The sequence below is a fragment of the Lipotes vexillifer genome, unplaced genomic scaffold (assembly GCF_000442215.2).
Source record: "Lipotes vexillifer unplaced genomic scaffold, Lipotes_vexillifer_v1.1 scaffold104, whole genome shotgun sequence".
Classification (NCBI taxonomy): Eukaryota; Metazoa; Chordata; class Mammalia; order Artiodactyla; family Lipotidae; genus Lipotes; species Lipotes vexillifer.
The window spans coordinates 2,592,447-2,619,035 of NW_006789458.1; the positions used below are offsets into that span (position 1 = coordinate 2,592,447).

Here is a 26,589-nt window from a genome sequence, read left to right on the forward strand (position 1 = left end):
GGCTCTCCCACCTCAGAAGCATAGCACTGACTCCTGGCTGCAGTACCAAGAGCCTTTCATCCACACGGCTGCTGGTGTTGGGGGGGTCTACTGCAGAGGCTGGGTGGGCTGTTGCTCACTGTGGGGACAAGGACACTGGCAGCAGAAGTTCTGGGAAGTACTCATTGGTGTGAGCCCTCCCAGAGTCCGCCATTATCCCCACCAAAGAGCCTACCCTCCATCAGTCTTTGAATTGATAGATTGTGCATATCCATACTTTGGAATACTACTCAGCCAAAAAAAGGAACAGAATATTACTCAAAAACATGAATGAGCTCAGAAACATTATCTCTAAATGAACGAAGTCAAACACAACAGACTCAAACTGTAAGATTACACTCACATGAACTTCTAGAAAATGCAAAAATATAAAGACAGAAAGAAGGTTGGTAGTTGCTCTTGGCTGGGTTAGAGAAGAGGACTTCCAAGAGGGGTGGAACTCTTCTCATATCTTGATTGCAGTAGAGATTATGTGACTGCATACAAATACCAAAACTCATCCCACTATACACTTAAAATTAGTGAATTTTATTTTAAGCAAATTATGCCTCCATAAAGCTACTTTTTTAAATATAAAGCTAAAAATATTAGTGCTAAAGATGACAGAAGTTCAATGATCAGAGATAAATCATTTGTATAATAATGGTTTTAGAAACAGATGCCCATTTCTTCCATGATCCAGCTTCTAAAACAAGGGCTATTCACCTCAACATCATTTGGCCAAAGGGTGGATGACTCTTTAGCTCTCTTTCCAATTACCAGGGTGTCTTTCACAATCCAAGTATTTTCTTTGCCCTTATTGGTGTCAATACATCATTTGTATTAAAAATATTAATAAAATCAATTATAGCATAATTTTTTAAATGTTTGAGTAATAATGCTTAACCTAAAAGAGTACATGTATAGTAATAAAGTTTCAGCCTTCAGAGATCAGGGAGGGGAAGAATATTTGGGGATCAAAAATATCCTTAGCACTCCTTAAATGACATTCCTCAATATTCATTCAAATATTTATTAAACTACATGCTAACTTCTTTCTAGGTGTTTGTGATACATCATTGAGCAAAGAGACGTGAGTCAGTCAGGAGAGACAAACTCTTCCAAAATTTTAATGGCTTCCACGACAAAGGTTCCCTTCTGACTGATGCTGTCTGACGATTGCTGGTTAGCTGCAGTTCTGCTGCACATTGCCTTCCCTTTGGACCCAGCCTATTGAAGTAGCAATGAAAAGACAATATTATGAACTCAGAAAAAAAAATGAATGACTCCAAAAATATTATTGCTAAGTGAAAGAAGTCAATTGCAAAAAATGTCATGACAGGATTTAAAAAAAAACTGTAGACCACATGCTGGTTCCTAAAACTTTTGACAACTGGAAGGTAATTTTATGCTGTTTCCACAATACACTCCTAGGATCCCAAAGGCAGAGAAAGAACTAGAATGCACCTGAGCCAGGGGTGGAGCCAGTGGGAAGGTGGGAGACTAGAATGTGTTGAACACCCACCTGGTGCCAGGCATTTCTCGTACAATGTTGCACCTCTGCTCACATGTCATTAATCAGAGCCAGTCATGTAGTCAAGTCAATGGGCTGGGGGAGGTATAATCCTCTCCAGAGAGCATCATAGAACATATCTGGATAATAATACAGTTTATCTGCTACCTATTATAATATTATATAATAATACAGTAGGAAATAAGGATTATAGAAAAAATAGTAGAACAGGGTACAGTGGATCAGATGCAACAGTATAGAGTATGATGCAGTATTAAAGAGCTCTCAGGGTAGTCTTCACAGATTTGAAGGAGATGAGGGAGCTGGCCAAGTGCAATCTGAGGATAGAGCATTCCAAGGAGACAGAACATCTGGTGTGAAGACCCTGCAGTAAAAACATGCCCAGGATTCTGGAGGAACAGTACAGAGGTCTGTGTGGCTGGAGTGGAATAGGAAGGAGAGCACAGTAGGAGTGGAGGTGATCAGGTAATGGGGCCGGAGCAAACAGACAGGACTCTGTAGTCACTGTAAGAATGTTAGCTTTTGTGCTGAGTGAAATGAGAGCCAGTGCTGGGTGATGAGCAGAGAAATATCTGATCTGACTTACAACCTATGTCATATCTTGAAAAGATCTCTATTACACTGAAGCCAATGAGAAGAAGGAGGAAGACCACTTGAGAGGTCACTGCAAGAATCCATGCAAGTGGTGAAGGTGACTCAGACCGGGGGAGAGCTGGGGAGGTGGTGAGAAGTGGTCAGATTCTGGATATGTTCAAGGTAAAGTCAGTAGGATTTTGTAGGACACTGGATGTGGGTGTGAGAGAAAGAGGAGAGGCAAGGATGACTCCAGTGATTTTGTTTGTTTATTTGCCTGGGCAACTGGAAGGATGGAGTCGCCCTGAGATGGCAAGGCTACAGGGGAGCAGGTTTAGTGTAAACTGGGAAATCTGGGGTTTAATTTAAAACAGGCTCAATCTGAAAAGTCCGCAGGGTACATAGGCATAGTTCCACTCCACCCTGGGTCAAGTAGCACTCACATTTCCATCGTCTGTCCGGTGTCTTAGAATGCCCACTGGCACCAGAAGCTCTCCGACCTTGGGAAGGTCACTAGTACACTTTGTCTCTCCTCATCTGTACAGTGGGGTAATCACACATGTCCACAGGGCTGTTATGAGCCTCCAGTGATAAATGTACATGGCAGAGCTCCACAAACTCAAACATGGGATAGAAAATGGTCTCGCAGTTGCTGTGGCTGCTGTGATTCACGGTGGTGTTCTCATCAAAGAGGTCAGCTAGCTGCTTTGGGATGAAACACACCAAATAAATTATACCAGAGTCTCAAGACCCAAGGTATCAAATACTATAATTTGGAAACACTGAAGTTATTGAATTTTTTTCTTCCTTTGATAGGATAGTTTTTCATTCCAATCTACTTCATTCTGAGATAAATCCCTGTAGAATTCCTTGAGCAACATAAGATCTTTTGGTGACTCAGATAAAATCAGAAATGACATAATGCCCTGTGACCTTAGTTGGAAGCTGTCCCACACCAGCTGGCCACCAGGTCTGGTCCCAGACCCTCAGGACCAGACAACACTGAGGCCAGCTACCGCTGAGCCCCGTGCTCCATGCCCTGGGGAGCAGCAGAGCACAGATGGAGAGCTGGCCCTGTGTGGTCAGTAGCAGTGGGGAGACACTTTGAGTCCCAGGCCTGTAAGTGAGAAACAATGTTCCACTGGACCACATGACGTGGGCAAGCCGCTCATTTTCATGAGACTCTGCTTCCATTTCTGTAAGATACAATAGTATGTTCACCTGACCAAGTCTGGGGAGAATGAAGTGTGACATTGTGTGAGCAATGCCTGGCGCCAGGTGGGTATTCAACACATTCTAGTCTCCCTTCTCCTCCCTGGCTCAGGCGCATTCTAATTATTTCTCTGCCTTTGGGATCCTGGGAGTGTATTGTGGAAACAGCATAAAATTACCTTCCAGTTGTCAACTCAACATGCCCTCAAACAACTTCCTTTCTCGCTCAAGACCATTATGACTTGGTCATACATTGATTACCTGGTGCAATCAAGCCCCAGTTCCCTATGAGAGAAGACCTGAGAATGCCTCATTATTAGCTTTCCCTCCTTCCCGGCTTCACTCTCCCTAATCCTTCACTCCCATCTTCTAGAAACACTTGCCAAAATTAGAAAATCCTGTAAGTTAATTAAGGCAACAAACTAGGCAATTATGTTAAGTAATCTTGTGATGGATTATTAAGAGATTTGGAGAAATCCTCTCATCTAGCCTCTGCATCTAAGGGAAGACAACAGCTAAGTCATTGAAGGAAGAACCATTGTATTTAAAAGAAAAAAAAAAAAACTCGGAAAAATGAAATTCTAAAACCTTCTTTAGTAATTCCAGTATGTATTCAGATCTCCATCGTATATAAACTTTCCTGGATAGAAGGCAGGAGATACAGAGGCCTGCATGTTGGATGCAAGCCCCAGTGTCTAATTGCATGAGCCAATGTTGCACTTAATGGATTTTGCCCTTCTCAGCAATGCTAGCTCAGTTTCAGAAGAGCAGTTCGGTGCCAATTCAATTCTTTTTACATTCTGTCTCCTTCAAGTGTATGATAAGTAGATCTGATGAATTATTCTCCTTGTTAGACATGCCAGAAATTCAGTATCAATTTCAATCTTTTAACTGATTGACATTCTTAAAGCATAAATCAAATACGAGAGGGCAACAAAAAATATCTTAAAACACTGTTTTTTTTTAACTTGAAACAATTCAGGCATACAAAAAAGCACAAAAGGTAACAAATTCTATGGCATACCAACAAGATGAGACAGTTATTAATAGATTATCTTAATTGCTTTGAACCCATTATTTTAGCAAACAAAAATGCTACATTTTAATAAAATATTACACAGCCCAGCTAAAGGCCCACCCAATGTCTATCCCCTTCCTCTTCTCTCCATCCTCAGGGATAACGTGATTCAGAAATTAGTATGTGTCATTTCCACATATGCTTTTATTCTTCTTCTGCACAAATATGAACCCATAAACAGTATATCAGTTCCCTGCATTCTAGCTTTTGTTGCTGTTGAGAAGTCTAGTTGTAGTCCTCGGTTTAAAAAAAATTTTCCCTTTCTCTTTAATTAATTATAAAATTTTCTCTTTGAATTTTGTGTTCTACAATTTCACTACAATGTAACCAGGTACTAAAGAAAAATGTATCAGGCTTGAGATTCACTGTGATTTATAAATCTGAGGATCTGAACTCAGATTTTTGGAAAAAGACCCTCTTTACTCCTCACACATTGCCCCTTTCTCATGCTCAGTCACATTTTCCCTGAGGTGGCTCATGTGACAATCGCAGCTCTGACTGCCTACCACTCACACACGCACACTCCAAGGCTCATTTCCTTTCTTTGCATGAAATAAAGCCCAAGCCTTCTGGGCACCAAGAAGCCGTGACAGCAGTCTCTCAGCAAGATCACAGAATCAGCTCTGTATTTCAGTTTCCTTTTTAATTCTGGCCCCTGGGAATTTTTGAATTCAGTTATGCTTTAAAATTAAAATTAAATGAAAAATGTTATATTTTATCCAGTGTTTCTAGACACTAAAAGGGAGCAGGATTTTATATCTGGCTGATATTGCTGGAGCTAAAAAGCCAGGACAAAATATCTTAAAATATATCTTCTTGTGGATTCCTCTCTCCCTCAGGATATGAGGCAATAACTTAAAAGTCAGAAATTAAGTTTAAGAGGACCCTGGGGACAGTATCTGCTGATCCACTGGATATAGATTATGAATATAAAATGCAGGCATGTCAAGTCAATGCATATATCACTCACCTCCCTGAAGATTTTCAAAGGGGACCTACCCTTGTAGCCTGCAGAAAACTTAAGACAGTGACTAGAGGTAATGTGAGATTTGATCCCAGAAACTGTTGAGTGATTGGTTGGAGGTGGGGGGAGAAGAATGGTGAGGAGACAAGGGGCCCCAACATGCAGAAGTTTCTCTCCAGCTTCACAAACCCCTGCGTTGCTTTGTGAACTCTGACAATTTTGTGTCAGGGCTGTTTCCAGGCTAGGAAACTATCTTCAATGTGCGGTAGCCCAGAAAGTTCCAAAAGGTCAGGAACTTTTGGAACAGCAGGTCCTTACTGCTGTACTCCAGTGCCAACCACAGTGCCTAAGATAAGTAATGTTCAATAACTACTTCTTGAATGAATAAAAAATCGCATACATTTCCAGAGGGCTGAAGTGCTCTGGCTAGAGAGGCATGGGGAGTTCACAGCTGATTTACAGTGAATCCAAAGAAACTTGTTTTTCAAGGCCCTTCACTTGCATCAGCCCCTTCCAAAGTCCTGGATGGACTTAGCCATGTGTGGACAGGAACATATGTTTTGTATAAAATTTGCAATTGGTTAAGGCTACTGTCTCTTTTCATTATGAATCTTCCCTCTGACAGCATTTAACCTGCTGTCAGGTGACATCAGAATGATCATGGGCATGAGATCCAGATAAAGGAAATTTGACTTGGGGATGTATTTTGTATGGGTTTAGTAGCATATAATTATGTGGTTCACAATCTCTTGGTACAGTTAAGCTGTTGCTACCTTTTCCAGTGTAGGAATGAAATCGTCCTGCCAGCCACTGCTGCCAACTCAACCTGCAAGGTGAACTCAACCATCACAGTGAACTCAACCTGCACAGTGTAACATGATAGTGCAGACATGATAGGGAAGTGCCCAAAAGCACCCCATACAGACAGTATGTGGTTAGTGGAGAGAAACAAGGTCTGCAATGCATGGAGCTAGAAGCTGGCCTATGGAAACACCCTTTCCATTATCTGATGCATAATTGTGTATGAGTATGAAAAGAGGTTTTCATTGATGCCTAGTCAAAAATTGAAGTTCTCTCCTATCATGAATATGTTGGTGAATGCAGCATAAACAATTATAAGTGTACCATTAATTGGTTTTCTTTTTCATGGGAATAGCAAAAACATAGAATTCATCAGAATTTCTGTGCTTATAACAGCAATACTATAAACAGCAAGTCCACCAATGTATGAAGTCTCTTGCTTTGTGCACCCAACTATCAAAAAGCAAACTTGATCAACCATGCTAGAGGGAAGACAAATATCTTTCTATTCTCTTGGTAGAAAGTGATATTACAAAATTGTCATCACAAGTAGAGGCCATCAAAGAGAATAAAGCCCAGAAATGCAGGGAAAAAAAATATTATAGAGGTTTCTTTTTCTGGATTTGGTGATGTTGAAACCAAGCAGGACCCTGCAGGGCCCTCCTGGGTACAAAAACCTTTCCATGTCCCTGGTTTCTAGTTTGTAGGAAAAAGGTTTCAGCCTCCTAGACCTTCCCTGAGTTCCAAAGGACAGATTCAAATAGCTACTAATTAGGGGAATGAGGAAACAAAGGAAACAAACGAAAAGCATATCCTCCTCAAGGGATATACATAACAATCTGATACACATCTCTGCATTCTACAGGAACTAAGGCCCCCACACAGGTGGAGGATGATAATATCAGGCTGAGCCTAGGACATAGGCCCCAGACTGGTTGGAACCTGAAGGCTGATGACTGAGATTCCTGGAACCCTACCCTGTTACCTCACCACCAACCAATCAGAGGAAGGTCACATACTCTACAGCTGTCCCCGCAAATTTTGTCTATAAGAACTCTTCGCCGAAAATCATCCAGCAGTTGGGGCTTTTTTGAGCATGAGCTGCCTTTTCTGTTCTCCTTGCTTGGCCCTGCAATAAACCTTGCTCTGTTCCAAACTCCACTTTTCAGTCTCTTTGGCTTCACTGTGCCTCAGGCACACAAACTTAGGTTCAACAACAACATTGTGGCATTTTTACAGCTTTTGAAACTTGTAAACAGTTGCAATTTCTCATCTCATTCTAAATAAATATTCACTTAAGTGCCAAATTTTATATTTGTAATTTTGTGTTCCTTGCCTTCAAAATGGCCCCATAAACAGTCTAAGCTTCAGGCCCACAAAACGTGCTCCACCCGTGGCAGAAGCACCTACCTCCCAGGGATCCTACTGAAGAGAAACACTCTTCACCCTCTCCTGCATCCTCCACAGACTGACCTGAGGATGCAGGCTTCCTGAGGCTTTCCCAGCCTGGTTGGCCACAGAGAGGGGGTCACATGCTGCCACTGCCACCCCCCAGCCCTTGGTCAGCAGTGTGGAGGCTGGATGGGTGCTCACCTCTCTCCTCTGGCTCCTGGCTTTTGAGAATGAGGCTGAAGGAAGTGACGCCCAGGCTATTGGGCGGCAAAACTGGATGCACATTTAATTTGTTATAAATAGAGACACTTTGGGCAGTGAAAGGGGCAAATTAATAATTTGCCTGAACTGTTCCAGAGGAACTGACTCGGGCTCAAATCCTGGCTCTGCTCCTACCAAGGATAGTCTACAGAATTCTGAAACCGATCAGGACCCTGTGGGGCTCCTAGGCACAAAAGCCTTCTGTTTCCCCTATTTCTTGATTTCAGGAAATAGGCTTCATTCAGCCTCCATGACCTTCCCTGAGTTTCAATGGGCAGGTTCAAACAGTTGCTAATTAGGGATGGGTGGGATTGTAGAGACAAGGGAGGAACAGTCAAGAAATTACCAATGACATTTTTCACAGAACTAGAACAAGAAAACCTTAAAATTTGGATGGAGACACAAAAAGACCCTAAATAGCCAAAGCAATCTTGAGAAAGATAAATGGAGCTGGAGGAATCAGGCTCACTGATGTCAGACTATACTACAAAGCTATAGTCATCAAAACAGTATGGTACTGGCACAAAAATGGAAATATACATCAATGGAACAGGATAGAAAGCCCAGAGATAAACCCACGCACACATGGTCAATTAATCTATGACAAAGGAGACAAGACTATACAATGGAGAAAAGACAGTCTTTATAAATGGTGCTGGGAAAATGGGACAGCTACATGTAAAAAATAAAGTTAGAACATTCTTTAACACTATACACAAAAATAAACAACATGGATTAAAGACCTAAATGTAAGACCAGATACTATAAAACGCTTAGAGGAAAACACAAGCACACTCTTTGGCATAAGTTGCAGCAATATCTTTTTTGATCCATCTCTTAGAGTAATGGAAACAAAATCAAAAATAAACAAATGGGACCGAATTAAACTTAAAAGCTTTTACACAGCAAAGGAAACCATAAAGAACATGAAAAGACAACGCTCAGAATGGGAGAAAATATTGGCAAAACAATGTGACCAACAAAATTAGTCTCCAAAATTCACAAACAGCTCATGCAGCTCAATATAAAAAATGCAAACAACCCAATCAAAACATGGACAGAAGACCTAAATAGACATTTCTCCAAAGAAGACATATAGATGGCCAAGAGGCACATGAAAAGATGCTCAACATCACTAATTAGTAGAGAAATGTAAATCGAAACTACAATGAGATACCACCTCACACAAGTCAGAATGGCCATCATCAAAAAGTTTACAAACAGGGCTTCCCTGGTGGCACAGTGGTTGAGAGTCTGCCTGGTGATGCAGGGGACAAGGGTTCGTGCCCCGGTCCGGGAAGATCCCACATGCCGCGGAGCGGCTAGGCTCCTGATCCATGGCCGCTGAGCCTGCGTGTCCGGAGCCTGTGCACTGCAATGGGAGAGGCCACAACAGTGAGAGGCCTGCATACCGCAAAAAAAAAAAAAGTCTACAAACAATAAATGCTGGAGGGGATGTGGAGAAAAGGGAACCCTCTTGCACTGTTGGTGAGAATGTAAATTGGTACAGCCACTATGGAGAACAGTATGGAGGTTCCTTAAAAAACTAAAAATAGAACTACCATATGACCCAGCAATCCTACTCCTAGGCATATACCCAGAGAAAACCATAATTCAAAAAGATACATGCACCCCAATATTCATAGCAGCACTATTTACAATAGCCAGGACATGGAAACAACCTAAATGTCCACTGACAGACATTTGGTACATATACACAATGTGTATACATATATGTACCACATCTTGTATACATATATACAAGATGTGGTACATATATACAATGGAATATTACTGAGCCATAAAAAAGAATGAAATAATACCATTTGCAACAACATGGATGGACCTGGAGATTATTATACTAAGTGAAGTAAGTCAGACAGAGAAAGACAAATATCATATGCTATTGCTTATATGTGGAATCTTAAAAAAAATGGTATTAATGAACTTATTTACAAAACAGAAACAGACTCACAGACTTAGAGAACGAACTTTTGGTTACCAGTGGGGAAGTGTGGTGGGGAGGGATAGATTGGGAGTTTGGGGGTGACATGTACACACTGCTATATTTAAAATAGATAACCGACAAGGACCTTCTATATAGCACAGGGTATTCTGCTCAATACTCTATAATAACTGAAAAGGGAAAAGAATTTGAAAAAGAATAGATACATGTATATGTATAATTGATTCACTTTGCTGTACACCTGAAACTAACACAGCATTGTTAATCAACTTTGCTCCTATATAAAACAAAAATTGAAAACAACAACAACAACAATGCAGCCTTGGAACAGAGTCCTTTTTCCCCCCTCAAGGAATATACATAACAATATCTTTGAGCTGTTTTGCAGATACTGAAACTCCCACCTGGTGGGAGAAGTTAACTGTATGCTGCCCACAAGCATGTAGACCCCAGACTGGTTGGAACCACAAGGTTGATGATGCTGATGCCTACTTACTGCATTACCAACCAATCAGAAGAATGTCCATGAGCTGATCACACCCTCTTTGAACCATTATTATAAAACTCCTCACTACCCGCCTCCAGGTCGGGACACACAGTTTTGAGGGCATTAGCCCACTGTGGCCCCCTTTGTCTGGCAAAGCAACAAAGCTATTCTTTTCTACTTTACCCAAAACTCTGTCTCCAAGATTTAATTTGGTGTTGGGGTACAGAGGCCAGATTCAGCTTCAGTTCCACACTGTGTCAAGCTGACCGCAGAGGTCACCCGAGAGGCCTACTGTCCTGGGAACCTGGCCTGTTGGTCCTCTGCTGCTTCCCTGCAGCGAGCAAGTCAAGGGGAACTTTCCAAGCTGTCCACAGTCCCAATTGCCCAGACACACGTCCCACAGTTTTTCTTCAGGGATGCAGCTGCCTCGCAGTGCCACTGCTCTGAAGCTACAGCGGGTTCTCCCCTTCTCTCTGGAGACAGAAGGTCCTCATTTTCTAGGATGGAAGAAATCCTTCTCTCTTGGAATTCCAACTAAATTCTGAGAATCTGCTTTGTTTCACTTGTCTAAAAGTCATATGTATTCCCCTAAGGGCTTTGGTCTCTAAAACCTCAAAGCCAAAGAGAATTACAGTTGAGTTTTGCTTTCTCTCCTCCCCAGAGACTATGAGCAATTGTGGCCAAAGGGAGAAATATGGAAAACAAACTCTCAAAATACTGCCGTGGTCAGTAGTGCCTGGCGTATAGAAGGGGTTCAGTAAATGCTAGGCTTTTTTTCCTGGGAAGTGGTACCATCATCACTAGGCCAAATCACTGGCAATCTTTGTGTGGGCAAAAGTGAAATGAGCAAAATATTACGCAGCTTAAGGAAGAATAACATACGAATGCAAGAGTGAGCGTCTGGCCAATCATTTTATTAAGGGAACAGGAAGAGAGGCAGGATTACTGTAAAGACAGCAAAATATGTTTCTGCCTCAAATCTGGGGAAGAGAGCGAAGAGTGAAGTATCTGAAGGTCACAGAATACAAACTAATATAGCAGGAAGATACATCAGAGATCAGCTAGTCAACCTCCCTACCCCATTTTACAGACAATGAAAGTGAGGTGAGAATTGAAATCACTTGCCCAAAGCCAAAACTACATTAAATTTAGTTGCAGATTTCTAACTCCACTGAGTGGCTTTCTACTACATTTATACCATATTGTCTCCTCATGACTGAAAATAAGGAGGATTGAAAAAGTCAGTTGGACCTGAGTTCAAATCTGACTCACACTTACTTTGTAATCTAGAGTCTCTTATTTGACTCAAACCTCTGCTCTTTCTGTAAAATGGGATGAGTAATTCTTATCTATAGTTCCGGGTTGTTGTGAAGATTAAATGAAGTACTAAAGGACCTAGCACAGTGTCAGCACATAATAGTTGCTCATTTTAGACTGATACAGTATTGACTCTTCACGTGTGTCTTGGTTTCCAGTTCTCCCAGTACAACTCGTTTTGGTAAACTAAAAATCTTCATGAGAAATACCTCATTTTCTGTTTTTTAAAAAGAACACACACATGTCAAAGATTTTATTTAACTCATTAATTAATGAGGGAACCAATAAGATTTAAAAACGAATACAAAGGAAAATGTAGAGTACAGACATCTATAGGCAAGGAGGAATGCTAATAGGTGCAAAACTGGTCACTGCTAGAGCAATCAGTTGCACCTTCACCTGACTTTACATTTCCTCTCCTCCTCCCCACCTCCTTCTCCTAATAATATTAACTCATTTTAATGAGGGAACCAATAAGATTTAAAAACGAATACAAAGGAAAATGTAGAGTACAGACATCTATAGGCAAGGAGGAATGCTAATAGGTGCAAAACTGGTCACTGCTAGAGCAATCAGTTGCACCTTCACCTGACTTTACATTTCCTCTCCTCCTCCCCACCTCCTTCTCCTAATAATAGTAGAAAGTAGTAATAGTATCACTTTTAATTCTTCTTTTTTGGAAATAACTTTATTCACATATCTATTTTATATAGATATAGATAATAGATATGTTATAATTCAACTATTTAAAGTACACAATGAATGGTTTTTAGTGTATTTACACAGTTGTGCAACCCTGCATTCCATACCCCTCCCTCCCCCAGCCTGAGTGAGCCAGAGCCCCAGAAGCAGCTGCTACTTTAACCCCATCCTGAGTGAAGAACAGATGCCCTCAGGTGACCTACACGCAGACCCGGAGCCAATCCAAAGCTGAACCCCAGCAGCTGTGCGAACAAAGAAGAGAAAGGGAAATTACTCCCAGCAGCCCCAGGAGCAGCGGATTAAATCTCCACAATCAACTTGATGTACCCTGTATCTGTGGAATACATGAATAGACAAAGAATCAACCCAAAATTGAGCGGTGGACTTTAGAGATATACATACATACATATATATATATATTTTTTTTCTCTTTTTGTATGTGTATTCTTTGTGTGATTTTGTCTGAATAGCTTTGCTTTTACCATTTGTCTCCGTTTATTCTTTTTTATTACTTTTTAATATTTTTTATAATATTTATTTTAAAAACTTTCATTTATTCTATTTTTTTATTCTTTTTCTTTTTCTCTCTCCCTCTCTCCCTCCCTTTCTCCCTCTCCCCCCACCCCCCTCTCTCTCTCTCTCTTTTTTTTTTTTCTCCTTTACTTCTGAGCCGTGTGCCTGACAAGATTCTGGTGCTCCTGCTGGGTGTCAGGCCTGTGCCTCTGAGGTGGGAGAGCTGAGTTCAGGACATTGGTCCACCAGAGACCTCCTGGCTCCATGTAATATCAAATGGCAAAAGCTCGCCCAGAGATCTCCATCTCAATGCTAAGACCCAGCATCACTCAACGACCAGCAAGCTCCATTGCTGGACACCCTATGCCGAACAACTAGCAAGACAGGAACATAAGCCCACCCATTAGCAGAGAGGCTGCCTAAAATCATAATAAGGTCACAGACACCCCAAAACACACCACCGGACTTGGACCTGCCCACCAGAAAGACAAGATCCAGCCTCATCCACCAGAACACAGTCACTAGTCCCCTCTAACAGGAAGCCTACACAACCCACTAAACCAAACTTAGCCACTGGGGGCAGACACCAAAAACAACAGGAACTACGAACCTGCAGCCTGCAAAAAGGAGATCCCAAACACAGTAAGTTAAGCAAAAAGAGAAGACAGAGAAACACAGCAGATGAAGGAGCAAGGTAAAAACCCACCAGACCAAACAAATGAAGAGGAAATAGGTACTCCCCCTGAAAAAGAATTGAGAGTAATGATAGTAAAGATGATCTAAAATCTTGGAAATGTGATGGAGAAAATACAAGAAATATTTAACGAGCACCAAAAGAACTAAAGAGCAAACAAACAATGATGAACAACACAATAAATGAAATTAAAAATTCTCTAGAAGGAATCAATAGCAGAATAACTGAGGCAGAAGAATGCATAAGTAACCTGGAAGATAAAATAGTGGAAATAACTACTGCAGGGCAGAATAAAGAAAAAGAATGAAAAGAAATGAGGACACTCTCAGAGACCTCTGGGATAACATTAAAAGCACCAACATTTGAATTATAGGGGTCCAGGAAGAAGGGAGAAAAAGAAAGGGACTGAGAAAATATTTGAAGAGATTATAGTTGAAAACTTCCCTAACATAGGAGAGGAAATACTTAATCAAGCCCAGGAAGCACAGAGTCCCATAAAGGATAAATCCAAGGAGAAACATGCCAAGACACAAATTAATCAAACTATCAAAAATTAAATACAAAAAAAAATATTAAAAGCAACAAGGGAAAAACAACAAATAACATAGAAGGGAATCCCCATAAGGTTAACAGCTGATGTTTCAGCAGAAACTCTGCAAGCCAGAAGGGAATGGCAGGACATATTAAAACTGATGAAAGGGAAAAACCTACAACCAAGATTACTCTACCCAGCAATGATCTCATTCAGATTTGACGGAAAAATTAAAACCTTTACAGATAAGTAAAAGCTAAGAGAATTCAGCAAAAACAAACCAGCTTTATTTTTTTATTTTTTGCAGTACGTGGGTCTCTCACTACTGCAGCCTCTCCCACTGTGGAGCACAGGCTCCGGACGCGCAGGCTGAGCGGCCATGGCTCATGGGTCCAGCCACTCCACAGCATGTGGGATCTTCCTGGACAGGGGCACGGACCCGTGTCCCCTGAGCGGCAGGCGGACTCTCAACACTGCGCCACCAGGAAAGCCCTCCAAACCAGCATTATAACAAATGTTAAAGGAACTTCTCTAGGCAAGAAACAAAAGAAAAGGAAAAGACCTACAATAACAAAACCAAAACAATTAAGAAAATGGTAATAGGAACATACATATCAATACGTACCTTAAATGTAAATGGATTAAATGCTCCAACCAAAAGACACAGACTGGCTGAATGGATACAAAGACCCATATATATGCTGTCTACAAGAGACCCACTTCAGACATGGGACACATACAGACTGAAAGTGAGGGAATGGAAAAAGATATTCCATGCAAATGGAAACCAAAAGAAAGCTGGAGTACCAATTCTCATATCAGACAAAATAGACTTTAAAATAAAGACTGTTGTAAGAGATAAGGAAGGACACTACATAGAGATCAAGGGATCAATCCAAGAAGATATAACAATTGTAAATATTCATGCACCCAACATAGGAGCACCTCAATACATAAGGCAAATGCGAACAGCCATAAAAAGGGAAATCGACAGTAACACAATCATAGTAGGGGAATTTAACACCCTGCTTTCACCAATGGACAGATCATCCAAATTGAAAAAAAATAATGAAACACAAGCTTTATATGATACATTAAACAAGATGGACTTAATTGATATTTATAGGACATTCCATCCAAAAACAACAGAATAAACTTTCTTCTCAAGTGCTCATGGAATATTCTCCAGGATAGATCATATTTTGGGTCACAAATCAAGCCTTGGTAAATTTAAGAAAACTGAAATCATATCAAGTATCTTTTCCAACCACAACACTATGAGACAAGATATCAATTACAGGAAAAAAATCTGTAAAAAACACAAACAGATGGAGGCAAAACTGTACACAACTTAATAACCAAGAGATCACTGAAGAAATCAAAAGAGGAGATCAAAAAATACCTAGAAACAAATGACAATGAAAGCACAATGACCCAAAACCTATGGGATGCAGCAAAAGTAGTTCTAAGAGGGAATTTTACAGCAATACAATCCTACCTTAAGAAACAGGAAACACCTCAAATAAACAACCTAACCTTACACCTAAAGCAATTAGAGAAAGGAGAACAAAAAAACCCCAAAGTTAGCAAAAGGAAAGAAATCATAAAGATCAGATCAGAAATAAATGAAAATGAAATGAAGGAAACAATAGCCAAGATCAATAAAACTAAAAGCTGGTCCTTTGAGAAGATAAACAAAATTGATAAACCATTAGCCACACTCATTGAGAAAAAGAGGAAGAGGACTCAAATCAATAAAATTAGAAATGAAAAAGGAGAAGCAACAACTGACATTGCAGAAATACAAAGGATCATGAGGGATTACTACAAGCAACTCTATGCCAATAAAATGGACAACCTGGAAGAAATGGACAAATTCTTTGAAAAGCCAACCTTCCAAGACAGAACCAGGAAGAAACAGAAAATATAAACAGACCAATCACAAGCACTGAAATTGAGACTGTGATTAAAAATCTTCCAACAAACAAAAGTCCAGGACCAGATGGCTTCACAGGCGAATTCTATCAAACATTTAGAGAAGAGCTAACACCTATCCTTCTCAAACTCCTCCGAAGTATAGCAGAGGGAGGAACACTCCCAAACTCATTCTATGACACCCCCATCACTCTGATACCAAAACCAATGATTTCACAAAGAAAGAAAACTATAAGCCAATATCACTGATGAACATAGATGCAAAAATCCTCAACAAAATTTAGCAAAAAGCACATTAAAAGGATCATACACCATGATGAAGGGGGGTTTACTGTAGGAATGGAATGATTCTTCAATATACGCAAATCAATGTGATACATCATATTAACAAATTGAAGGATAAAAAACATATGATCATCTCAATAGATGCAGAAAAAGCTTTTGACAAAATTCAACACCCATTTATGATAAAACCCTCCATAAAGTAGGCATAGAGGGGACTTTCCTCAACATAATAAAGGCCATATTTGACAAACCCACAGCTAACATCGTTCTCAATGGTGAAAAACTGAAACCATTTCCTCTAAGATCAGGAACAAGACAAGGTTGCCCACTCTCACCACTCTTATTCAACACAGTTTTGGAAGTTTTAGCCACAGCAATCAGAAAAAAAAAAAGAAAAGGAATACAAATCAGAAAAGAAGTAAAGCTGTCACTGTTTGCATATGACATAATACTATACACAGAGACTCCTAAAGACTCTACCAGAGAACTACTAGAGCTAATCAATGAATTTGGTAATGTAGCAGGACACAAAATTAATGCACAGAAATCTCTTGCATTCCTATACACTAATGATGAAAAATCTGAAAGAGAAATTAAGGAAACACTCCCATTTACCATTGCAACGAAAAGAATAACATAGCTAGGAATAAATCTACCTAAGGAGACAAAAGACCTATATGCAGAAAACTATAAGACACTGATGAAAAAAGTTAAAGATGATACAAACAGATGGAGAGATATACCATGTTCTTGGATTGGAAGAATCAACATTGTGAAAATGACTAAAACTACCCAAAGCAATGTACACATTCAACGCAATCCCTATCAAACTACAAATGGCATTTTTCACAGAAGTAGAACAAAAAATTTCACAATTTGTATCGAAACACAAAAGACTCCAAATAGCCAAAGCAATTGGCCTTTTTTTTTTTTTTTTTTTTTTAGCAATTGGCTTTGATAAAGAAAACGTTGAGAAAGAAAAATGGAGTTGGAGGAATCAGGCTCCCTGACTTCAGACTATATTACAAAGCTACAGTAATCAAGACAGTATGGTACTGGCACAGAAACAGAAATATAGATCAATGGAACAGGATAGAAAGCTCAGAGAAAAACCCACGCACATATGGTCACCTTATCTTTCATAAAGGAGGCAAGAATATACAATGGAGAAAAGACAGCCTCTTAAATAAGTGGTGATGGAAAAACTGGAGAGCTACATGTAAAAGAATGAACAAAGAACACTCCCTAACACCATACACAAAAATAAACTCAAAATGGATTAAAGACCTAAGTGTAAGGCCAGACACCATCAAACTCTTAGAGGAAAACATAGGCAGAACACTCTATGACATAAATCACAGCAAGATCCTTTATGACCCACCTCCTAGAGAAATGTAAATAAAAACAAAAACAAACAAATGGAACCTAATGAAACTTAAAAGATTTTGCACAGCAAAGGAAACCATTAACAAGACGAAAAGCCAACCCTCAGAAAGGGAGAAAATATTTGCAAATGAAGCAACTGACAAAGGATTCATCTACAAATTTACAAGCAGCTCATGCAGCTCAATATCAAAAAAACAACCCAATCCAAAAATGGGCAGAAGACCTAAACAGAAATTTTTCCAAAGACGATATAGAGATATAAAGGATTTTGTAGGGCAAGGAATCAGAGAAGGTTTTCTGAAGAAAAACAGGAAGGAGAACCATTTCACAGTCATAGACCACTTGGATTAGAAGGGACTTGGATATCAAGATGCTTTCATTCTGCAGATCAGTAGATATAGAAACACATTTTTAGGTAGTGAGGAATGGGTCTGGAGCCTAAGCTTCTAAGTCTAGTTTCCTTTCAAAAGTTAGGATCCTGTCAGGCAGAGACATATATGGCAAGCAAAACCAAAGACAGATGAAGGAAGCAAAACAGCACAGGCATTTTAAAATACAGTATACCCAGGAAATAGAGATTATTAGTTTAGAAGGAAGAAACACGTGTATATATAGTGCGGGAAGGGAAGGGGAAAATGTAAGTATGTGGCGCAGCCCTTTGCTGTGGCCCAGTCAAGTGAGGGAAGCTTTATGAAGAGGTCAGTGGGACTCTGAAGAATGGGAGGAATGTGTATAAGCAGGAAGGAAGGGAAGGAAGAAGCAGTACACAGAGCGGTGAAGAAGCTCCAGTCAGGAACTCATGGTGGAGAGTCTGTATCAGGTGTATATACTGACATAAAAAAAGAGCCACATTATGGAAAGCCTAAAAAGGTCAGGCCAAGAAACAGAATGCTGAATGATAACATTATTATTATTGTTAACAAGGAAATATTCAAGACTCTTGGGAACAAATGATACGATGAAAGAAAATGAGTCCAAATGGATAGTTCTTAAATTTAAGATGTATTTTAAATTCTTCTTTGTTCCCCAAATATATCACTGTCATAAAGCTTTCTGATGAGTCCAGGCAAGCTAAAAATAAAGGCTGTGCATGTACCTATTACATTAGCGTATTAAGCTAAGAGAATTAAATTTGCTAAGAAAATATTTTCTTCTTTACCCCAAAATAGTATGAAGTTCTACAGTTACCACATATTAATTAAAACTGAAGAATTTCTTCTTTTGCTAAACCTTGGAAAACGATATACAATTATATAAATTGATGAAGTATTAGTAATCCAGATGGTAGAAGAAATAAAATGTACAATCAACTGCATAAAGTTCCAGAAACACTTTATTTAAAAATGGAGTTGTAAATGCATAACAAAATAACGTAAGTAATAAAGGTAACAAAAATAAATAAGGAGAATAATGTATTCATACAAAATAAAAATAACATAGTAAAAGGCCAAATGTTTGTAATTGAACAAAACTGTGTAAACACTTAAATGATAATGTAAGTAGAATAGATGCTAATATTTTCCTAAACAACTCCTTACCTTCTACTTCCATGTTGATATAATCAGTACTCAAACATTAAACAAAGAGGAAACAATGGTGATTACTTTGTCATACTTTTTCTTCAAATGGATTGACCCTGTTTTAATGTTTCACTTATTTCTTCAAAGCAATTGTATCTTTCCATTCATGCTCTTTAAAATCATTTTTTCAGTCTTCCTTTATTAGACAGAATTGGGAATTTAGGTTTACAAGAACAGTCCATTTACCCTTTTTTTTTTTAATTTAAAGAAAAATATGAGATCCATTATACAACAGACTTTTGTTTTTACATCTCTACAAAACAGTTTTTTTGCATCTTTAACTGGTCCAACAGTACAGGATTTTTAAAAATCCTGTAAAGTTTTGAAGTGAACAGAGCTACTTTCTTAAAACAAATGTAGCACAGGATTATTGCTGAAATATTAAAGAGTATTTCATAAAAGTTGCAAAAGTTGCAGTTTTAACCTTTATAGACTGATGGGGTCAAGGTCTACTAATAATATTTAACTGAATTAATAAGATACACCCAAATTATAGTGTTCTGGCAACATAAAGATAATTACTTTCTTTTTAAACTTATCCAAATGTGAACTTACTGGAAGGAGAAAAAACAAGTTTATAGAAGATACTTTTCATAAGCTTCCTGTTTAGCACAGGCCCAAAGCCTTGGTCGTTGTCGCCTTGCAGGGTCCTTATTAATGTACACGACTGAGACAGGATTTACTACTGGGTCCTACAGGGAAACACACAGAGGCAACTTATCGCTTGGGAATGAAACTATCCACTAATCTTATGACTACTGGTTCTCCAAGTTTCCTAATGCCAAAAATTTTAACTTCATGATCATTTCAAGGGAAAAATTTTTTCAACTGTCACATATAAACTTGGTAACACAGGACCAATATACATGTTCTTAGTTTTAAAAATATACTCCACCTAAACTGTCTAGTTTAATCCTTCTAGTTATTTGCCCTAAAATGAGACAAAATCTTACTTTCATTAAAAACAAATGGTAAAAAGTGCCAAATTCTTTTTTAAAGTGGAGTAAAACACTGTGGAGTTAAAACAAATACAGTTATCAATATCCTATATACAAAAAAAAAAAAAAGATGGTTAGTCCTTACTGACATACAGATATGTCTACCTACCACTCCCAGCAAATCTTAGTGCAAACGTAATAGTTCATCTCCATAAACCCCAAGAAAATTTACGCAGCAACAAAGTTATATAAATCACATATATGTTGGAAAATTTTAGAACACAAGAAGGACTGTTTTGAAAGGTCAGTTTGACTGTGGAGAGTAATATGTCATTGTATCCAATGGTAATGAATACTAATATAAATCCTATTATTTAAGAAGCAAATATGTGTTTAACAAATCTGTACAGATGAAGAGGAAGTCCATTTCAGGGAGCAGCTTGGCACAGGATACATGGGGGTCAGAAATGTTGGGTATTTAGTTTGCTTGTAGGTCACAGCATGGCTTAAAGAAAAAAAACAAAGATCTATGAAGGGAAAGGATGCAATTATCTAATTCAATTTGAAAATCATAAAACCACAAAATGTGAAACTGTCACAATCTGATTTTTCCTCTATGTGCATCAAATGGTTATCTAAATGGTTTGAAAGGATTACTATGACTCCACATTATAGATAAAAAATAAATAAAATTAAGAAGACAGAGATAACAAGATTGTAGTTGACCAAGCTTTCTTATTTTGTATAAGTCAACACTATGCTGCTTCCAATATTCCTAGTCATTCCACAGGTAATTATTTCTAACAAGCAAGAGAAAGTCATTCATGTACTGTAACATCTTCCTCTTCCCCATCAGGGTTGAACCTATTGAAATGTATACTGAAATCAGCCTCAGATTCGGCATTCTCAAATTCAGCTGAGACTGAAACAGCAGCAGGATGAAGAACCCTAGCTTCTGGTTGGCAAAGTGTCGGTGTCTGACCCGGGCTGCTGTGGTTATTCACAGGACTGGATTTCTGTTTTGATGGAGATGGCAAGATAGCACTGGGAAATCCCATGTTGTTCAGAGCTTCTAGAGTTCCATCTGGGTCAATCATAGCATTGATTGCTGAAAGAAAAAAAAGATGTAGAGGGAAAAAGATATAATTGTAGATACAGTTAAATCTGGATATGAATATTGCTTGTGATTTGGATAGTATTTCAATTACTGATGCTTATATGAGCTTAAATTTGGCTAATCCTTTCAATTCTATATTTTAAACCCCACTTTCAGGAATTCTGGGCTGATCTATATTGTGGATTATAAAAGCCTAAAAGCTTTCTATGGTCCCTTGAGTAGGCTACTTATGGGCATCTGAGCCTGCTGGAAGACTAGGATTTGGAGATATGGAATTCAGGAAAGATCTTTTTGAAATATGCTTTAATCATTATAAGAGGATGATGAAAATATTGGTTATGATTTAAAGGAACACTACTGGCCTTATTTATTACTCAGATAATTGGAGATTGGTTGCTAAAATGCGGTTCAGGGTAAACTGAAAGTTGAGGAGGCCGAAGTACTATCAGCACACTCCGAATGCTACCACAGCATGTTGTCCTTCATCCTGGTGAGAGTGCTAGGGTATCAGCCATGTACAAGTATATATGTACCACTGGGCCATAAAGTTCCCCTCATAGCCCAGATACTAATATCCCGTGGCAGCCCCAGCAGACCAAATAGACCTTGCTACCTCATGGGAAGGGCCAGATAGAAACCAGCTTTCAATCCAAAAGATCCTTGCAAAATCTTGGACAGTGATTTTCAACTTGGCATTGGGTAGAGTGGGGAGTTGGGAGAAAGAAGCACCATAGATACAAGAATTATTTAAGAGGTCCTTTTAAAAGCATACTCCCTCCTACCAGCTAATAATCATGTAAACAAGCCACTTTGCCTCATGGGGGTTATACTATAACCCTTAGGTGTGCTAAGGCTGAAAAGAGGTTAAGAATCACTTAGTTGGACCAACATATCATGCCTCTGATAATTCAATCAACAAAGACAGAATTAACAACTGACTCTGGAATCTGCTTGTTGTACCACTGGGGACTTCTAGGTCAAGACACACATAGGCATAAATGCATAATTAAAGATCTGACATACACCAAAAACAATGTCCCTGTTGAAGTTTAGGAGGCCAACAGTCTCTTTTTCTTCTCTACCTCCTCCTTCTGGTCCCTGTGTCCAATATGCACTCATTTCTTGTGGTTTATCCAAATGATTATTATTTATATGATAACATAAGTTCATTTGGGTTATACCATATATATAATTTAAGAATTATCAAATCAAGTAAACAATGCTATTTGTAAATCAGCATTTTCAGCTGCATATACACATTTTAATATTTTATATATTTTTCATATACTATATATAATACTATGAATTATAACTTCTAGCCTATGTGCCTAGAATTTAACTTTATTATATTTTTAATTATTTATACTGGTTTTAATACTTTCTTTTTATGAGTAATTTGAATATGTAGAACGTTATATCTTTATCCATACATCGTTACACTTAAACAGTGTTCTAGTACTTAATAATATTTTAGAAATAGCACTTAGAATGTAGTTGTCCCAAATTGTTAGCTCTTTACACTTAATCAGTAGTAAATTTACCTTGTAGCTGCTTTTCAACTCTTTTTAGCTCCTGTAAGATAGAAGAAATCTCCTGTAGGGAAAACAATGACAAAAATTAGCTTACTTTAATTAAAACATTTTTATTTGATTTGATAAGCAATGAACTTCACACTAATCTTATTTGGAATCCTTAGTATTATTGACATGGCACCACATCTGTAGCAACAGGATATGAAATAATTCATGATATCCAGTACACAAGATTCAAATTTTAAAATCTTTAATGTTGAAACAGATTTTTTTTCAATGAGATGACAGAAGATGAAAAGTTCCAGGTAATAATAATAACAATAAGCAAAGATTCTGAAAAACTTGTATTGATCACTCTTGCAATGACTTTGTAAAAGTGCTTAAGGATTTTCTTTGGAAAATGTATAAACTGCAACCTCAGTTTTAGGATGACTTCCTGAACAATAAAAATCTGTACAAATTCTTGAGGAGGAGACAAGCAATCTATTAAGTAAATAGAAATGACTGATGTCAACTTATATTTGAGTTTGGCTCCTATTTCAAAATTGCTTATTTATAACATATAATTATTACAAGAACAAGAGTGTATAACAGTGAGAAACATAAAAGGTTCCTCCATACCCTCTGCAACTTTGAAGCAGTCAACATTTTAAATCCCTGTAAGAGACAACTGAAGGCATAAAATTCCCCAAATTTGTGCACTTTTATCTTCTTTTATAAATGTAAATCAACAGTTTAAAAATAAGCATATCATTCCCTGAAAACAAAACCTTACTTTAAAAAAATGTTTTAATATTCAAGAAAAATGATCATACCATGCTTGAGGTTTTCACAATAGGGACTTCACTTTCAGCTCTTAACTTGCTTTCTATTTCATCCCAATTCCGATCTTTGTCTTTAAATAATATTCTATAAATAAAAAAAATAAGCATTTTACTTTTCATATTTTAAAAACTTATCACATTTTTCATGATAATACAAAAGCAATGTATCTTTTCAAAGCTACACAAGAATTAAAAAAAACACTAAGTGTTAACACGAACTGTGAATTAAATACTGAGCCAACATTACCAATAAACTCATTTATGTGAGATTTGTACTAATAAAGTAACTGACTGGTTATGAATACACACTAAAGGGTTATGAATAAATCCTTTAGTACTTATCTCATTCTTTACTGAAAACCAAATATAAAACAAATGTAGATGAATAACCCCAAAACTTTATCTAATACTTGTAATTAACCATATAACCACCTTTTATAACAAAAGCACAACTTCATTCATACAGAACATACGCAGTATAAATATAAGATGAAAACAGGTTGAATTAGGTATAAACAACTGTGTCTGTTAAGACCTCTTTAAATAGGAAAAGGCTTCATATGGATTGAGCAAAGCGTGTACATTATTTCAAAGGTTGAAAACTAGAGTACTTATGCTGCTTTTCTTTAAAAATCCTAATTCATGTTAGTATATTTGTACATAATAACCTATTAAGAGTTAAGACACTATCCTTTTGACATAAACAATTGCTAATAAAGATCCTTATGTTCAAAATTAATTTCAAGTATCTTAACTTATAAAATAAAGGACCACAAAATTTTGACTTGTCTTTCAAATGTGGTATGCTTCTCTCTTCAATCTAGAAGACACGATTCGGCAGCTTTAGAGAGCTGTAAATACTAGATACCTTTTTAGTTTCTATTTGAATTTCGTCATTGGGCTTGGAAATCTAGTTTAACTGCCTTATATAAAAACCAACACTGTACCAGAAAGTAAAGTATTACTATTAGAAGCTGATCAGTATTTAAGTAGTAAACTAAATTACATTTTTATTTGTATTTCTTCAAAGTTCAATGTGCCACGTTCAACTTATTTAAAAACATGAAATTCATAAACATCTAATCAAGTCTGGAACATCAACAATTACAAATAACCATACTTAAAAAGGCAACAATGGTTCCAGAATCCTACATAAGAATATTCTTCTGATCTACTGTTAAAATTTCTATACCCAAAAGACTAAACATCCTTGCCAGCTATCTAAGAGCTGTTAACCTAATGACTATGATATTAAGGAATAAGAAATTATTATGTGCTCTATAAAAGAGTCCTTACAGCATTAGGATTGGTGAAAGTAAGAAAACAATGACTATTTCATGGACCAACTTAGAATTACAAGGGACTCATACAATACAAAAAGTCTGTGCTTAGCCACACTGAAAATTCAGTGAATTTTGCCAGAAGGTGGTTACTGAGTATAATGCTTGTGCTTTTTCAAATTGTTAAACCATACATATTTCACCTTTGCTGAAAATGTCTTAGAGTTGTCACCTGAGGTTCCTAACTCACACACTCACACAAATGTCCCCAGAGTTCTAAGCCACTGAAGGGTTAAAAAACTTAAAGACAATATGTCTTTATTGATAAGTTTACCCTTATCAATTTTCACATATAGCTATGAGTTTTAAAGAAGCTTAATTTCCTAGAGAGTAATAATTTAAGAATCATTCATCAACAAATAGTAACAAATATTGTACATTCTAGTGACTGTATGTTTAGACAAAGACCCCTACTCACGGAACTTACATTCTAGCTCATTTATTTGAGCAGGCAGCTGTCTTTGCTACCTACATGTGATTTGTCTTAACTTCATTATTTTGCTTTACCATCTGTATTTTACTATTCACAACTTCTAATCCATCTAAGTCCAATCACCCCTTTTTATTATTAAAATTAATTTTATTATTTAAAAAATATTTTTATTATTAAAATCATGTTACAAAGAAGTAAAAGGTTTATATAATAACAATATATTTTCACTGGATCTTTCTAAATTAAAAATGTGCACATTTTCAGGTTTATAACTGATTTAGAGAAATTACATTGGTTGCAGGCTCTTCATAAGTAACACCATTTTCTAATTTCTGATTGGGCTTATAAATGAGTGCATAATTTTCATTTTAATCATACTCAGTGATTAAGTCATTAGTGCTCTAACATCATCTTAGGTGAAGTATTGTGTATGTGTTCCTTTAATGACTACATCACTCCCAAGTTTGCTGATCCCATCTTCTGTCACAAGTAAGAGAGCTCTCCTTCACATGACAAACCATCCTCCTATGATTTACTAATCAAGCATGTGCCCAGAGACAAATGAAGCTCTCCCTTCCCTGGCATAAAGCCCAACTGAAATTTGTAGGAAAAAAAAAAGTCAGCTTAATCAATTAGTTATTACACATGAATTAACAAACCTTTAGGGCCCAATCATATGCCTACTATTTAATACTAGGAGACATGCCTTGAGTTTGGCTCAAGTACTCAGTGTAGTTGAAGGTGATATATAACTGTTATCATTTTGAATTTAATTCCACCAAAGGGGTATCCTAAAACTAGAGCATTATGGGAGGGTTATTAACCAAAGGACTAAATTAATGAAATAAACATTGATTAACAGAATCTTATATGGGAATAAAGTCTCCAAATTCAATCACTGATTGAATGATTTTTTGACTGCACATTATTTGTCCAGCACTGTTTTGATGCCCTCACAGCTGAGTGCAGAAGGCAGCCAAGTAAGCAGGTAATTACAATTCACTGGGATAAGTGTAAGAAGGGAAATATAGGATGTGATACTGTGGGAACCCCTAGGAAAGGCACTTGAGAAAATTCAGAGAAGGGTTCTTAGAGATATTGCCATGCAATTTAAGTCCTGAAGGATGGGAGAGGTGTTGGACACTCGAAAACTGGGTCCAGTTGAGAGGGCTAGG

At 37.8% G+C, this 26,589-nt stretch overlaps 1 protein-coding gene across 6 annotated transcripts in view; it reads right to left on the reverse strand.

Moving 5' to 3' along the window:
• Nucleotides 1-18,965: 18,965 nt before the first annotated feature.
• CEP170 (centrosomal protein 170) overlaps nucleotides 18,966-26,589 on the reverse strand; it is a 147,154-nt gene continuing 139,530 nt past the window's right edge. For 4 of the 6 annotated variants that reach the window (XM_007462633.1, XM_007462631.1, XM_007462629.1 and 1 more), the window contains 3 exons: nucleotides 23,633-23,726; nucleotides 22,827-22,878; nucleotides 18,966-21,276 (listed from right to left, as the gene is read on the reverse strand). In XM_007462633.1, the coding sequence (XP_007462695.1) occupies nucleotides 20,987-21,276; nucleotides 22,827-22,878; nucleotides 23,633-23,726 (436 nt within the window). In that variant the 3' untranslated portion in view covers nucleotides 18,966-20,986. The remainder of the gene's footprint in view (nucleotides 21,277-22,826; nucleotides 22,879-23,632; nucleotides 23,727-26,589) is intronic. The other 2 variants (XM_007462630.1, XM_007462628.1) reach the window with 1 other exon arrangement.